Source organism: Brassica oleracea, chromosome C3, assembly GCF_000695525.1.
Source record: "Brassica oleracea var. oleracea cultivar TO1000 chromosome C3, BOL, whole genome shotgun sequence".
In the NCBI taxonomy this organism is placed as follows: Eukaryota; Viridiplantae; Streptophyta; class Magnoliopsida; order Brassicales; family Brassicaceae; genus Brassica; species Brassica oleracea.
The window spans coordinates 17,286,635-17,302,711 of NC_027750.1; the positions used below are offsets into that span (position 1 = coordinate 17,286,635).

Here is a 16,077-nt window from a genome sequence, read left to right on the forward strand (position 1 = left end):
TATATATATATATATATAATGTTAATTCCGCGCAAGGCGCGGATCTTAATCTAGCTAGTTCTGATTTTGCAGTAACTAACAACCTATAATATTCTTGTTTTTGTGTTGGTCAAAGATTCTGGTTTATATATATTAGTATACTGGAAAATAATTACCTTTGATTCTAATATGTTAACAAATATAAAAATATGTCAAAACGGCTTCACATACGTTCACATAGCCCAAAACATGTTTTTGTACTTAAATTAACTCATAAAATTTAAAGTGACTAAATTAGATTTCATTTAAAAGGGTAAATGATAATTATTAAACTTTCTTATAAATATATGATATATATAAATATTTAGAATAAAAATAATTTTGGGAAAAGATTTTTCTTCAATTTTTTTTTAAGAAAGACCCTCGTTACTATATACTCCTTCTGTTCCTAAAAGATCCATGTTTTAGAAAACAAATTGTTTCAAAAAGATACATTTTTCATATTTTCAATGCATAAACTAAATGTAAATTGTAAATTTCGAAAAACATAATTGTGTTTATTAAAATTCTATTGGTGAAAACTTATGGGATATAATTGATTATGAAAAATAATGTATTAGTAACTAAAATTTGATATATTTTTTTAATAAGTGTGAAAATCCTAAAATATGGATTTTTTAGAAACAGAGGGAGTATATGATACTAGGCTAAGTCTGCATTTCGCGTGGAAATTTATTACATTATACCCATTTTTCTTTTTAACATTTTTTAGTTAAAATGATTTTATTTTAATTATGTATGGAATGCTATTTTGTAATTTCTTTTAATATTTTTATCATTTATTTCTGCTGAATTCGTTTGTTGTAACAAACTCAAAGTCAATTTCTTTAGAAATTTCCTAAAATTTTTAATATGATTGTTTCGATTATCAATGAAGTCGTGTTATTTTTATTATGTAGGTATATACAATTTAATCTCTTTGTTTTAGTATAAGTTATCTAATTTCATTATGTAACTTTTTTTTTGTTATCAGATAATTTTATATTATGTCTTTTGTTGGAATATGAAAGTATATATATTTTTAGTTTCATATCAGTATTAAATTATTGTTGAGTTTTTTAAAAAAAAAATTTAAAAAAATTCATTAAATGTTATTGATTTATTATATATTAACATCTAAATAATTTGGTTTTATTTATTAATATTCCGATTATACTTAAAACTAAAAACTTACATATATAATGTTAAACGTATTATTAAGCTATTTATTTCTGTATAGCAATAATGGTTAACGATTATATGACTACTTAATAAATCTTGTAACTAGTTGAAAAGGTAATAAGAAAAGGTTTAAAATGTTAATATCAATGGGTTTAACATTTTTAACGCGCGGGTTTTCGTATAAACAAATATTGAAATTTTGGCTTCAAAAACTAAAAAAATAAATAAATATTGATATATAAAAGGAGAGGTCCACGTAGTGGTAAGGTATTTATCCGAGCGAATCTAGTATGTTATAATTGTAATAACTATGAATAATTTTCATATTCAACAAACTTGTGGAATGGAAGGTTTGAACATGTGCACGGTTCGTTTAGTTTTTTATTTAGGCTATAAGAATTTTGGAAGCTCTGGTTAATTATGTGTTTGTGATGTGTATAATAATGATGTTTGTTTTTTTAATAATGTTTTGCGTGACAATTTAAACAAAATAAAATTTATATTATGAATGCAACAATTTAATTGTCAATATATATGAAAAAAAATTGTCAATATATATGCAAGAAAATAAACAGTATTTAGTATATAGTTTATGATTTTCACTAACTTGATATTTTAGATTAATTTGTTAATTAGGCAGTTACTTACATTATTGACAGACCATATTCAAAACTGGGAAATACCTATCGTCTCTAAAAGACATTGACGCATACAAACCAATTCTATTCGTTGTAGGAATTAGAGTATATGTAACATTTCTCCTAATTTATATATTCTATTATAGTAGAAATTATGATCTATAGATGGAGATTGTGGAAAAAAAACAAAGACACAGATGAAGATGGTGCACTTTGAGTCTGATGCAGTCCAGCTCATCAAGACAATCAACTCTGAAGCTTGCCTAGCCGAGCTCTATAGAACTGTTCATGATATTTTGGCATATGCCTCAAATTTCGACGGTGTTTGTTTTTCTAAGATACCTCGAGAGGAATGTAGTTGATGATAGATTGGCAAAGGATGATCTGCTTGTATTTGAAACCTTGGTTGTTGGTGATGCCTTCATTGCTCCTAAAAAATCCACCTAATCAATTAAATGTCGTGTTTCAAAAAAGAAATAGATGGAGATTGTGGAAAAAAAACAAAGACACAGATTTATACGAACCTATAGTTATCCTTAATTACATTAGGTACTTAAGTCATTACACAGGAGAACACTTTAGCTTAATCTCAACACAATATCTTCTTCCTCAACCTCTTAGAACCACTGATGAGTAAATCATGTTTTCCTCTTGTGTTTTTAGGGATATTTTTTTTGTAGTATGTAGTTGGGATTGGGAGATCTCCTAAACAGTACCAACTAATGTCCATTGAATTTTCTTCTTTTGTTTTATGAGTTTATAAATTTGACTGGTATCTTTGATTATTTGTATTCTTGAAGGCACTTTGAGGTCATTGGTTCGGACAAAAGAAGTCTCATCGTCACAGCAAACAAAAACTCTTATCATTACTACTTATCATAATTCTACAAATTTGAAAATATGTCCATTACTTCTGCCTCTTAACTCTGTTTGGCATGTGATATGAACAAGAAAAAATAGTCATCCAACAAAAAAGATATAAAACTAAAACATTTTAACTAAAGCAGAAGAAAGAAAAATGTATACTTGGTAATTTGTTCACCTAGAAAGACTTTGTTGTCACCTGAGGATTATAATAAGATCCATGAGCCATAAAAGCAGCCTACAAATCTATGAAAAGGCTGTGAAGCCTCATATAATACAAAAAGAAAAATAATATTTCAGTTCCAGTTTCGGTTTTTACTTATCACAATTTTTCTTTGAAAAATATGTACATATGAATACAGATAAAGAAAATAAAATTATACACCCACCTGTGTATAATTTTTACTTATGACAATTTTTTTTGATAAAAAAAAATACACCCACCTGTGTCTAGTACTTCAAAATACACAAAAAAAAAACATAAACTTGCTCAATCTTGCAAGATAAGGTGATATCATGTTTCAGTCATGAGTAGCAGAAAACAAAAATAAGAACTATAAAAGCAATAAACATGGTTCAACTCCACAGAGTTAAGGATACCAAATGATATGCATAAGAGCACAATCAAAAGCTTGAAATTACCATGGATCTTTATTCACTATTCCATATTATGATTTTAAGAGACTTGATCTTCCGAACATGGACAATGGTGAAAAATCTTCAACTATTTTACCAAAGTCTAAAGGGAAGATTTGTATCTCTATTCATAAAAAAAACGTAATAGAGAATAAAGATAACGATGTTTATGTTATCGATATGGTAATCATTGAAGATGCCCTTATCTTTTGCATGGAGAAAAATATGTTAATTGTGTTCTTACGTAGTTGTGTTCTTATGTACTGGATCTTAAAACAATTCAAATTTCTATTGAATTGACTTCATCTCTTTAGGTAAAACTGATCTATATAAAGATCCCAATGTACACGTCATTAACATTTTATAAGAATTTTAAATTTGTTTTTGGAAGAAGACCATCCATTAATATTTGTTATGTAAATGATAAAACTTCTTATCAAAAAGTAATGTTTATTGTACCATTATGTATTTTCATTCTTAATGTTCGCTAATATTAAATTAACATTCTCCATTTTTTTTATTATTTCATAAAAGCATGGCTTCTCGAATACAGATCTAAATTCGACAAATTCTATTGTTACAGATGATTCTCCACCACTTAGGAAACATATGATCTTACCTTCATTGCTTATATGTAACTTATACATTATAATTAGTCTGTTCTTTTAATATGTCTTATTTAGGTGGAAGACAATCATATACTTTGGGATCAAATGGTGCTCGAAGGAACCGTTTTGTGACATAACAAATACTCAGATATAGAGCCAAGTATGTTCAAATGTCGGACAAATTAACAATACCACTCAAGCAACCAGAACAACCATTTTGCCACCTATTAGAAAAAAAAAAGTAATTATTAAATTACAACCGTCAGGTTCTTGCAAGAAGGTGGACAAATTTCCGGGTTTAGGAATCTTCTCAATAAGAGAATGGCTTGCTTTAAAAGCCATTAGTTACATGATGTGGTTTTCTGCTTGAGACGGGATCACATTTTATAAAGGGTCCTCAATTATTTCGATGTATGATGGTGACACTTTAAGATGCTTGTTACCACATACTATTAAACCGTCTACAAGAGCAATAAGAGCAAGTTGCAGCCACTTCCATTCAGAGAGAGTTGAATTTTCCAGCATCTCATGAACTTCAGGTACGGTAATGTCTAGATCTTCATTTTCGAATAGTCTCTTCCACATTGTTCCGCCTGTGGAGATAACTCCGGATGATTCCATGTCACAGACTTTGTCAACAAAAGGTTCGTAGTTTAAGATATCTTGGAATTAATGAAGCGAAAACCATAGAATGTTGTTTCCAAATAAGAGCCAAATTTCATATTTGTAGAATGTAACTAGTTGGCGACAGAGCAGAGAATGTATAAGTTTTGCGGAGTTGGAACATCATGCTATACTGGCAACTGGCAACTGGAACAAACGAGCAAGCTGAGTTTCTAGTAAGGACTGAAATTCTAGTGTACCTTGAAGTAAAGTTACTATAGACCCGATGATATTTGCTTTGGAATATATGTTCAGACGAGGATGGTGGATAGCAGTCAGCTGCAAACAATCTTTACAGAAACGATGAGGAAGAGGCGAGAGTATATTCCATCTCTTTAATGGATGCAAAGGAGGGTTTTTCTTTGTATTTTGTGTCTGATACTGCAATTTGAAAAGTGTAACAGTCAGATTTTGAATTTGGTTTAGATGCAATTGAAGAAAAGTTTTTTTTTAATATATGAAAGGACATATCTTAAACACAAAATTGAACAATCGCAACTAAAGGATTACAAATATAACATGCAAACAGTTATTGTAGTTTAAGGATACTTAATAATAGCAAATATAAATCAAAGCGACACCAACTAATTAATGAGATTTTCATAGAAAAATAATAAGTAACTGTCTAAAAATTTCGAAAATGATACGGATATATTTGTGATATACCATAGTTTTTACCACTTTTAGACCATGGTATAAATTCTTTATTAAGTCTAAGGTCTAATATATGTGTTTGGAGTCTGTCGTAGAGTGTTTTCAGGGTCAGGTACGTTCTCGGAAACTTTGGAGATTTTGGAGATTTTGGAGTTTTTAGAGATACAAGACTTCGCAGACATGTCAGAAGTGTAGATATGGATGGAGACCTTCTCACGGTGCGATTAAGGTCATATTAGCTTTCCAATGCTACCGGCTTGAGGTCCATATGAAGGTTAGATCTAAAGTTGTGCTTGTTTTACTGAAGAGTGGTTCATCTGACTCACGACAGGAAGCAGTTGAGAATCAACAAGATGTCGAACAACACCACACCTTGGGTGCCGATCGACACTCCTCCAATTTAGGCCCGACGAGTTTTAATGAAGATCCAAGAATTGTAGTTTTGGCCCAGAAGTTTCCTTTAGGCCTGGGCATTTCGGGTATCGGTTCGGTTCGGTTCGGGTATTTCGGGTTTTGGGTAGTTCGGATAGGGGCTAGAGGATCCATTTAGTACTTGACCTATTTTCGGTTCGGTTCGGTTCGGATAGTTTCGGGTTCGGCTCGGTTCGGATAGTAAATGTAGGAACCGGAAAATATCCGGAAAAAGTTCGGTTCTCATTTGGATCCGGTTCGGGTTCGGATAGTTCGGGTAGTTCGGATAATTTGGATAAAATATCGGTTATTTAGGGTAAAATATCAAATAATTAGGATGATTTAGATAAAAAAATTGGATATTTCGGATTACTTTGGATATTTCAGATAAAACTATCTGGATAGTTTCGGATACTTTCGGGTAGTTTGGATACTTTATAATAATTTAGTTATCCTCAACTATTTTCAGATACTTTTAATAGAATTTTAAAATAAAAATATATATTTAGTGATGTTATATGTATATATAATTAATATTTTTATATATTCGGGTACCCGTTCGGTTCTCGGTTCGGTTCCGGTTCGGTTCGGTTATTTCGGATATAAAAATATAGGAACCGTTCGGGTATTTGAGGGTATTAGTCCGGTTCCGGTTTCGGGTATTTCGGTTCGGTTCCGGTTCGGTTCTTCGGTTCCGGTTATTTTGCCCAGGCCTAGTTTCCTTTATTTACAAAAAGCCCACAACATTTTTTTGACCTATATTTATTGTTTTTAAGCCATTGTTTACGGATACACTTCATTATTCTAGAGGAGTGAGCTTAGGATCAGAGAGAGAGCTTAGGATTGGAGAGAGAGATCTGAACACCTTTTGAGAGAAGATCTTGAACTCCATTTGTTTCTTTACTCTATTTTCTTACTTATTTATTGCAGTTTATTCAAACTATTATTATGTTTTTCGTGATTATGCATGAGTAGTTATTTTGTTAGATTTAGGGTTCTTCAAAAGTTACTTGATGGTTTACTAAATTTGTATTATTATTAGGGGAAATCAAATAGTTCTTCATCTGGTTGTTCTTACTGCTAAGCTTGGGATGAATCACCTTAAACTTAGATATTAGGATTAATTGGCGCAAATGAGAGCTTGGTCTATTGTCTAAATTGAAATTTAGATGATCTAATTAGCTTGGCGCATACGAGAGCTGGTCCATGTGGTTAGAGAACACATCAAACCTATTCGCTAAGGCTTGTTTAGAAGTAGTATCGACCAACACTCCGCAAGAAGAATCGATCAACACTCCCCGAGAATACATACGAAAGTTGGATTCCTAGGTCTAAACATTATAAAATCTTTACATACAAAAGTTGAATGATTATTGAGTTTGAGTTCGAGAATACTCCTTTAATAAATACCTAATAACTTACTTAGTTTGCATTCCTATTGTACATGAGAGTTCACCTAAGTCTAGCTTCTCCTCATTTTGATAACTTACAAACACCTTCTTAATTTCCTGCTTTACATCATTAATCTCTAGTTTTACTTCGAAAACAACAAATTTATTATGTAATCTTAGAGATTACCTGGATTCAATCTTTAAGTACTATAACTGAACCTATTATTTGAAACAGTAGGTTAGGATTAATTTGAGAATATCAATTTGTTTCCACGTCAGCGAGCTCAGATGACATCATCACCTGCGTATCGAGGTGGAAGTTTTGCAAGATGAAGTTGACTACAGGTTATCCGCTTCATCTTTGTTTGGCCTCACAATTGGGAAACCATAATTAATCGAACTTTCGGCTCTTAATGTTGGTTTGTTCGTTAAACTTCGATGTCAAGGATGGATGACCAGTAGAATCGATTTAGGGTAACGATTATGGGCATGAGAAAAAAAATGGTAAACAAAAGTTTTATAGAGCAAAATCAAAGATTTAATATATTAGTCATGATTTTTTAAGGCTATGGTTGTAGATAATTTGGAGACAAGTTTATGTGAACAATTTAACTTTGCATGTAATAAAAGAAAGTTTAACAGTAAAGGAAAAATTGTAAATAATCCATTTGACAAAACCTTTAGAAGACCTTTCATCTGCACTTAAAATCCGACTCGTCCGTTTAGCTAATAAAAACTTTAGACCATGATTAATGCAAGTTTCTTAGGGAAGGTCTTTTAGCGAATATATGAGACGTTTTTTAGCTTTTAACTAAAAAAATTAAGAGACATCTGCTAAATAAGATAGGTATGGGTATTTTACCCGAATCCGAAGACCCGAACCGGAACCGACCCGAAAATACTGGTTCGGGTCCGGTCCATGCTAGAGTACCTATTGGATTTTTTTTTGGACCCGCGGATCTCGGTTCGGGTCTGGGTCCTACCCGAGACCTGTTCGGTTACCCGAAGTACCCGCAAATAATTGTATATATTTGGGTGATTGACTATATTTTTGGTATTTCAGATTTTTTTAAAGTTTTGGGTTCCGGTTTTCGGGTATAATTGTAGTTTTCGGGTAAATTTTTAGATTTTTAGAAAATATAATTCGGGTATGTTTTGGGTTTTTGGGTCTGATTTTGGATAAATTTTTGGGTATTTTTGCGATTTTTCGGGTATTTTTAGAGTTTTCGGGTCCAATTCGAGTATATCGGGTCCTAAATACCCGAACCGACCCGGATCCGAAATATACCCGAAAATTATGGGTATTTTACGGGTATTAAAATTATAGATCCGAACGGACCCGGACCCGGACCCGACAAGACCCGACCGAAACCGACCCGAAAAATTATAGGTACATATATGGGTCTAAATTTCTATGACCCGAAGGACCCGAACCCGACAAGACCCGACCCGAACCGACCCGAGGACCCGGATGCCCAGACCTAAAATAGGAGATAGAAGAGACGTTTCTTAGTTTTTTTAGTTAGAAGCTAAGAAACCTTCTCTCAGACATCTCCAATGGTTTACTGTAAAATAGAGTAGCTCTATGATAGAGTTTGAGTTTGATTTAATGGTACTAAATTTTAGAGTAAAACACAGAATAATGAACAAACAAAAAAGCAAGTTACTCTATATTTGAGAGTAAATCTATTTTTCACTCTATAGAGTGAAAAATAGAATATCATTAGAACATTTGTCGATAAAAAAAGAATATTTTTACTCTAAACTCTATTTTAGAAAAGTTGGAGATGCCCTAAGAAACCTGATCAATCATATGTCGTTAGTCCATGATTATCGCAGTATACTAATGGGGTTTTGAAGGCGTGGATCCCATGTGTTTTCTAAAAATCGGTTGCAGAAGTCACGAGATAAAGGTCGATTTTGGGCAGTTTCTTGTACTGTTTGCGGACTCCACTGACACATGACGGCCCGTAATTGGTTTCGTTTTTATTTTTTATTTTTTTAAATCAGACAAAACAGAAAAAAAATTCAAGAAACCCAAAACAAGTTTCACAGATAATCATGCCCTTGGAATTGCACAACTAGTAAATCGCAAACTTCGATGCCAATTATTTGTTGTATTTTCTCTATTTTCTTTGTATTATTTAAATCAAAATTTGATTTAGAATATAATTTTTTTAAAAAAACTTTGGAAACCTTTTCATCTCTAAAAGCAGAAAGAGAATATCAATTTTTGACATTAGTAGTAATCAGAAAGAAATAAGATAATGACATTACAAAAAGAAATATTTTCTCTGTTTTTTATTGTAAGTAGTTTAAGCAAAATTTGTTTGTTTCAAAATATAAGTAGGTTTTATAATTTTTAAGTAATTTTTACTTTTATTGGGTATAGTGTTACCAATAAAATAATATATACTTATTTATGATTGGTGTAACTACACCTAATTTATATATCAAATGTTACTTTTGGAAAAATTAATAATTTTCTCAATATTTGTGCATTCATCTAAAACTACTTACAATAAAAAACAAAGGGAGTAATAAAATAATAGTCCTTCCGTTCCTTAAAGTTATATATTATAGAGAAAAAGTTTGTTTCAAAAAGATTCATTTTTTACATTTTCTATGCATATTTTATTAACTAATTGCAAAGTTCAAAAAACTTAATTGCTCAAGTTGAATTTTTATTGGTTTAAAATTATGGAAAAAAGATAAACACAAAAAATGTAAATTTAATGTGTTCTATTAAAACGTGTGAAGAATCTAGAACATGTAACTTTAAGGAACAGAGGGAGTATTAAACTAACTCCAGGTTCTAATCAGATTAGGCTAATCTCAAAACATGCACCAGCCGCGATAAATCGCGTGAAAGTTTAAAGAATCTTAAATTAATCACCTACTAAGAGCATGAGCATCAAAGGTTCAAGAGGAAAGTTCTCACACAAACCAAAAAAAAAAATTATAATAATAAAAGCTGGTGAACTCGTCTCGCCACGCTCCTTCCGCATGAACCCGGGTCGTTACTGTTTAGTGGGCTCCATGCCACGTGCCGGCCGGCTGGTAATGTTGGTTTGTTCGTTAAACTTCGATGTCAAGGATGGATGACCAGTAGAATCAATTTAGGGTAACGATTATGGGCATGAGAAACAAAATGGTGAACAAAAGTTTTATAGAGCAAAATCAAAGATTTAATATATTAGTCATGATTTTTTTAGGCTATGGTTGTAGATAATTATTGGATAATTTGGAGACAAGTTTATGTGAACAATTTAACTTTGCATGTAATAAAAGAAAGTTTAACAGTAAAGGAAAAATTGTAAATAAACCATTTGACAAAACCTTTAGAAGACCTTTAGACCATGATTAATGCAAGTTTCTCAGGGAAGGTCTTTTAGCGAATATAAGAGACGTTTCTTAGCTTTTAACTAAAAAAAATTAAGAGATATCTCCAAAATAAGATAGGCATGGGCATTTTACCCGGATCCGAAGACCCGAACCGGAACCGACCCAAAAATAGAGGTTCGGGTCCGGGTTCATGCTAAAGTACCTATTGGATTTTTTTTTAGATCTGCGGGTCTCGGTTCGGGTCCGGGTCCTACCCGAGACCCGTTCGGGTACCCGAAGTACCCGCAAATAATTGTATGTATTTGGGTGATTGAGTATATTTTTGGTATTTCAGATTTTTTAAAAGTTTTGGGTTCCGGTTTTCGGGTATAATTGTAGTTTTCGGGTAAATTTTTAGATTTTTAGAAAATATAATTCGGGTATGTTTTGGGTTTTTGGGTCTGATTTTGGATAAATTTTTGGGTATTTTTGCGATTCTTCGGGTATTTTTAGAGTTTTCGGGTCCAATTCGAGTATATCAGGTCCTAAATACCCGAACCGACCCGGATCCAAAATATACCCGAAAATTATGGGTATTTTACGGGTATTAAAATTATAGATCCGAACGGACCCGGACCCGATCAAAACCGACCCGAAAAATTATAGGTACATATATGGGTCTAAATTTCTAGGACCCGAAGGACCCGGACCCGACAAGACCCGACCTGAACCGACCCGAGGACCCGGATGCCCAGACCTAAAATGGAGATAGAAGAGACGTTTCTTAGTTTTTTTAGTTATAAGCTAAGAAACCTTCTCTCAGACATCTCCAATGGTTTACTGTAAAATAGAGTAACTCTATGATAGAGTTTGAGTTTGATTCAATGGTACTCTATTTTAGAGTAAAACATAGAATAATGAACAAACAAAAAAACAAGTTACTCTACATTTGAGAGTAAATCTATTTTTCACTCTATAGAGTGAAAAATAGAATATCATTAGAACATTTGTCGATAAAAAAAGGAATATTTTTACTCTAAACTCTATTTTAGAAAAGTTGGAGATGCCCTGAGAAACCTGATCAATCATATGCCCTTAGGCCATGATTATCGCAGTATACTAATGGGGTTTTGAAGGCGTGGATTCCACGTGTTTTCTAAAAATCGGTTGCAGAAGTCACGAGATAAGAGTCGACTTTGGGCAGTTTCTTGTACTGTTTGCGGATTCCACTGACACATGACGGTCCGTAATTAGTTCCGTTTTTATTTTTTATTTTTTTAAATCAGACAAAACAGAAAAAAAAAAAAAAATCAAGAATCCCAAAACAAGTTTGACGGATAATCATGCCCTTGGAATTGCACGACTAGTAAATCGCAAACTTCGATGCCAATTATTTGTTGTATTTTCTCTATTTTCTTTGTATTATTAAAAACAAAATTTGATTTAGAATATAATATTAAAAAAAAAAACTTTGGAAACATTTTCATCTCTAAAAGCAAAAAGAGAATATCAATTTTGACATTAGTAGTAATCAGAAAGAAATAAGATAATGACATTACAAAAAGAAATAATAAAATAATATTAAACTAACTGCAGGTCCTAATCAGATTAGGCTAATCTCAAAACATGCACCAGCCGCGATAAAGCGCGTGAAAGTTTAAAGAGTCTTTAAGTTCATCACCTACTAAGAGAAGGAAGGAGAAGAGATATCATTAAGCAACACGGAAACGTCTCGGAATTCCTTTCACGCGTTTCAATTCTCTTTATATAACTCTCCTTCCCCTCATTAACTCTCTCAAATTCTCTTCTGGGTTTCCTAAATTCTCAACCTTTTTCTCCAAATTCGATTTCTTAAAATCATGGTTCGCTGTAGCAACAACCTCGTTGGCATACTCAACTTCATCGTCTTCCTCCTCTCTATTCCCATCTTAGCTGGAGGAATCTGGCTTAGCCAAAACGGCTCAACGGAGTGTGAGGGTTTCCTCGACAAACCCGTGATCGCTCTCGGAGGTTTCCTTATGGTTGTAGCGATCGTTGGTTTGATCGGTTCCTGTTGCAGAGTCACATGGCTTCTCTGGACTTACCTCTTTGTCATGTTCCTCTTGATTCTCCTCGTCTTCTCCATAACGGTTTTCGCCTTTGTTGTGACTAACAAAGGCGCAGGAGAAAAGGTTTCTGGGAGAGGATATAAAGAGTATAGACTTGGAGATTACTCTAACTGGTTGCAGAAACGTGTGAACAGTGACAAGAACTGGAATAAGATTAGGAGTTGTCTCGTTGACAGCAAGGTCTGTTCTAAGCTTGACGATAAACTTGTTGGTGTTCCTGTCAACAACTTCTACAACGAACATCTCACTGCCCTTCAGGTAAACGATTCTTATATGCTTTAGTTTTGGTTGGAATCATGGATCTGATTCCTTACTGTTTAAAGTTTCTCTGTTTCTTAGAGTCTTGTTTTGTTTGACAAGATTGTGATCAAAGACTGAAAGGAATTGAACTTTTCAATCTTTAAAGTCACTTTTTTCTCTGATCCTCGGAAGCTTTGATTCTGTTCGCATGTCTTTAAAGATCCGAACTTTTTTACTTTTAGCAAAAAGATTTTACCTTTTTGAAATTGAAATTGAGAATCTTTTTTATGAATATGGACGACAGACATTAGATATAAGAACATAATTCTTTGTGTGAATTTTGTTTTTTCTTACAGCTACAACTAACTAATGAATCTTTTTGTTTTGTGTTACAGTCTGGTTGCTGCAAACCCTCAGAGCAATGCCAATTCACTTACGTAAGTGCCACAAACTGGACCAAGACGGCCGGAACACAACCAAATCCAGACTGCCAAAGCTGGGACAACGCACCAAACAAGCTCTGCTTCGATTGCCAATCTTGCAAGGCGGGTCTTCTCGACAACGTCAAGAGCGCATGGAAGAAAGTTGCAGTAGTCAACATCATCTTCCTCGTCTTCCTTATCATTGTCTACTCTGTTGGCTGCTGTGCTTTAAGGAACAACAAGAGAGATGGCAGTTATGGCTATGGATATAAGCCTTGAAGGCTTTCAAGTGTTTTAGAACAGAGATTCGTTCATTGTTCTTTAATTCACGCAGTACTGGAGTTTGCTTTTATGTTTTATGGATTTACATCTTGGTGATTTGAGACCTATTGCTTGTACAGCTCTCTTACTTGTTAGTGTGTTCTGGCTTAACCATGATATATATTTATTTATTATATGTTCTTTTTGATATTTCCCTAAACATACTATGATCTTTGAAGTACTCGTTGAGAAAACAGAGAAACACCGTTTGTAAAAATAACTTAACATAGATCTAGGCTGTAGCATTGGAAGTAATTAAGATCGTCTTGCTGCTTCAAAACAGAAATTAACGAGGGATTCATTCGTAGGATTTGAATATGAATGTGAAACCAGACTAAAAAGAGTACGAATTTCACAAGCAAAATAAATATTCAAACTCCTGAGTATTTTCAAGTTTATTTTAAATCATGAAAAATATTTTTATGATATGATTAATTTTTATTATATAATACAAAATTTATTTTTTATTATTATTAAATATTTTAAACACACTAATAATAAATTTATTCTAGTGGTCTTTGAAATATACATTAATTTCATTAATTTATAAATATTTGTAAAATCATAATGCTTGCACGTGCATGTAAAACATTTAGTTTGAATATGAATGTGAAACTAGATTAAAAGAGTATGAATTTTATAAGTAAATAAATAATACAGTCCTTTTAAGATTACAAACTTATAAATTACTCAAACCGGCTATATTAACCTATGGACCCTAAAGGTGGTCATATGTTTGAGTGAGGCCAATGGGCCGATCGGTTTACATGATGGATACTAAGAAATTGTAGAGTTGCTTATGACATATTGAATGTGGCAGGTTCTAAGGATTGTCTGGGTTGACGCAAGACCGGGGCCCGATGGGTGTGAGTGGTGTTTGTCAGATTCGGGTTTAATTATGGGCTTCCAACTTAAAACCAATTGGTAATTAGTGGATTGACCCTAACCCTTTATATATTACTTAATGTCCCATTGATTTTCTAATGTTTATGTATCCCACATTAGAAAATCAATAGGACATTAAGTAATATATAAAGGGTTAGGGCCAATCCACTAATTACCAATTGGTTTTAAGTTGGAAGCCCATAATTAAACCCGAATCTAACATGGTATCAGAGCCCAGATCCTAATAAGTTAAACCCCTACTTAATATTAACCCTACCCGACCGGGTATATAGGTCGTAATTGACTCGCTCGACCGAGTATAACTGTCTTAAAAAGTTTTCGAGATTTCTGGCCGATAAGAGCCATCATCTCGAGGAGGGGTATTAAGGGATATGTATCCGATATTAGAAAATCAATGGGACATTAAGTAATATATAAAGGGTTAGGGCCAATCCACTAATTACCAATTGGTTTTAAGTTGGAAGCCCATAATTAAACCCGAATCTAACAGTGTTCGATTCATTTAGGTCTAGTGTTGTTGACAAGCCTTTGATTTTACCCACTTTTACCCATGGTTTACATATGTTTTTAGAGTCTTTATGTGCATTTCAAAATCTTTTTAGAGTAATTACAGGTTCAGGTGCTCACTGGAGCAAAGTGGTGATTTTGGAGCATTTTAGAGCTTTTATGAAAGCATTGCTGAAAACATGAAAGTGGAGCCGATTATTGGAGAAAACATCGATCGACGGATCACCATCAATGTCGGTCGACGGTGAGCCATCCGCAAAGTTTAATGATGATTTAAGGAAATTATGATATTTACCCAGAAGTTCCAAGATAATGTACCTTGAGTCTATGGCCGCCTGTTGTGCTATTTATTAGGTTTTTTTATGTTTTACTTAGACACGGACTTTTAGAGATATATATTTGGAGAGGCGGACATTTCTACACTAAGAAGAGAGCTTAGGATAGGAGATAGAGATCTGAACTTCATAAACAGAGAAGATCTTAAACTCCCTTGTTCTATTACTCTACTTTGTTTGCTTTTCATATTTATATTATTGAGTATTATTCACACCATCATAATGTTCCTTATGAATATGTCTGAGTAGTTTTACTGTTAGATTCATGATTCTTCAAAGGTTGATCTATGTACTACAGATTGAATATTAATTAGGAAATTAAATAGTTTTTCATCTAGTTGTTCTTACTGCTAAGTCTAGGCTTGATCACCTAGAACTTAGATCTTAGGATTAGTTAGGCGCAAGCTTGGTTAATTACCTGAAACTAAACTAGTATGATTTAATTAACTTGATACACACAAAAGTTGGTCTATGAGGTTATAGAATCTATCAAACCCGTTTGTAAAGCCTGCTAGAATAAATATCGATTGACGTAACGACAATTACATCAATCGATGTTTTGAAAGGTGTATCGATCGATATTCATCTAGAATCATCATTCGACACTTTTTCTTGATTAACAAACGGAAGTTGAGATCAGAGATCTAGTCAGTAGATAATCTAAACAAACGAAAGTTGATAGATTATAAATTAAGTTTGAGTTCAGGAACAATTAATAATTATAAACTCCTAATAATCCATAGAAGGCATACTTGTCATACCTGAGAAATCACCTGAATCTATCTATTCAACTTTAATAGTTTAAAACCTAAAATCAATCATCTGAACAACTGCCTTGTTCATCAAACC

At 32.9% G+C, this 16,077-nt stretch overlaps 1 protein-coding gene across 1 annotated transcript; it reads left to right on the top strand.

Moving 5' to 3' along the window:
- The first annotated feature begins 12,121 nt into the window (after positions 1-12,121).
- LOC106328106 (tetraspanin-8-like) lies at positions 12,122-13,630 on the top strand. Its single transcript, XM_013766474.1, has 2 exons — positions 12,122-12,755; positions 13,133-13,630. Exons 1-2 carry the CDS (start codon positions 12,249-12,251, stop codon positions 13,436-13,438), a joined length of 813 nt encoding a protein of 270 aa, XP_013621928.1. The 5' UTR covers positions 12,122-12,248; the 3' UTR covers positions 13,439-13,630.
- The last annotated feature ends 2,447 nt before the right edge of the window (positions 13,631-16,077 follow it).

Coding starts and splice junctions, on each gene's coding strand:
- LOC106328106 (XM_013766474.1), top strand. CDS start 12,249: ATGGTTCGCTGTAGCAACAACCTCGTTGGCATACTCAACTTCATCGTC. Junction 12,756..13,132: donor AACATCTCACTGCCCTTCAG/GTAAACGATTCT, acceptor TTTGTGTTACAG/TCTGGTTGCTGCAAACCCTC.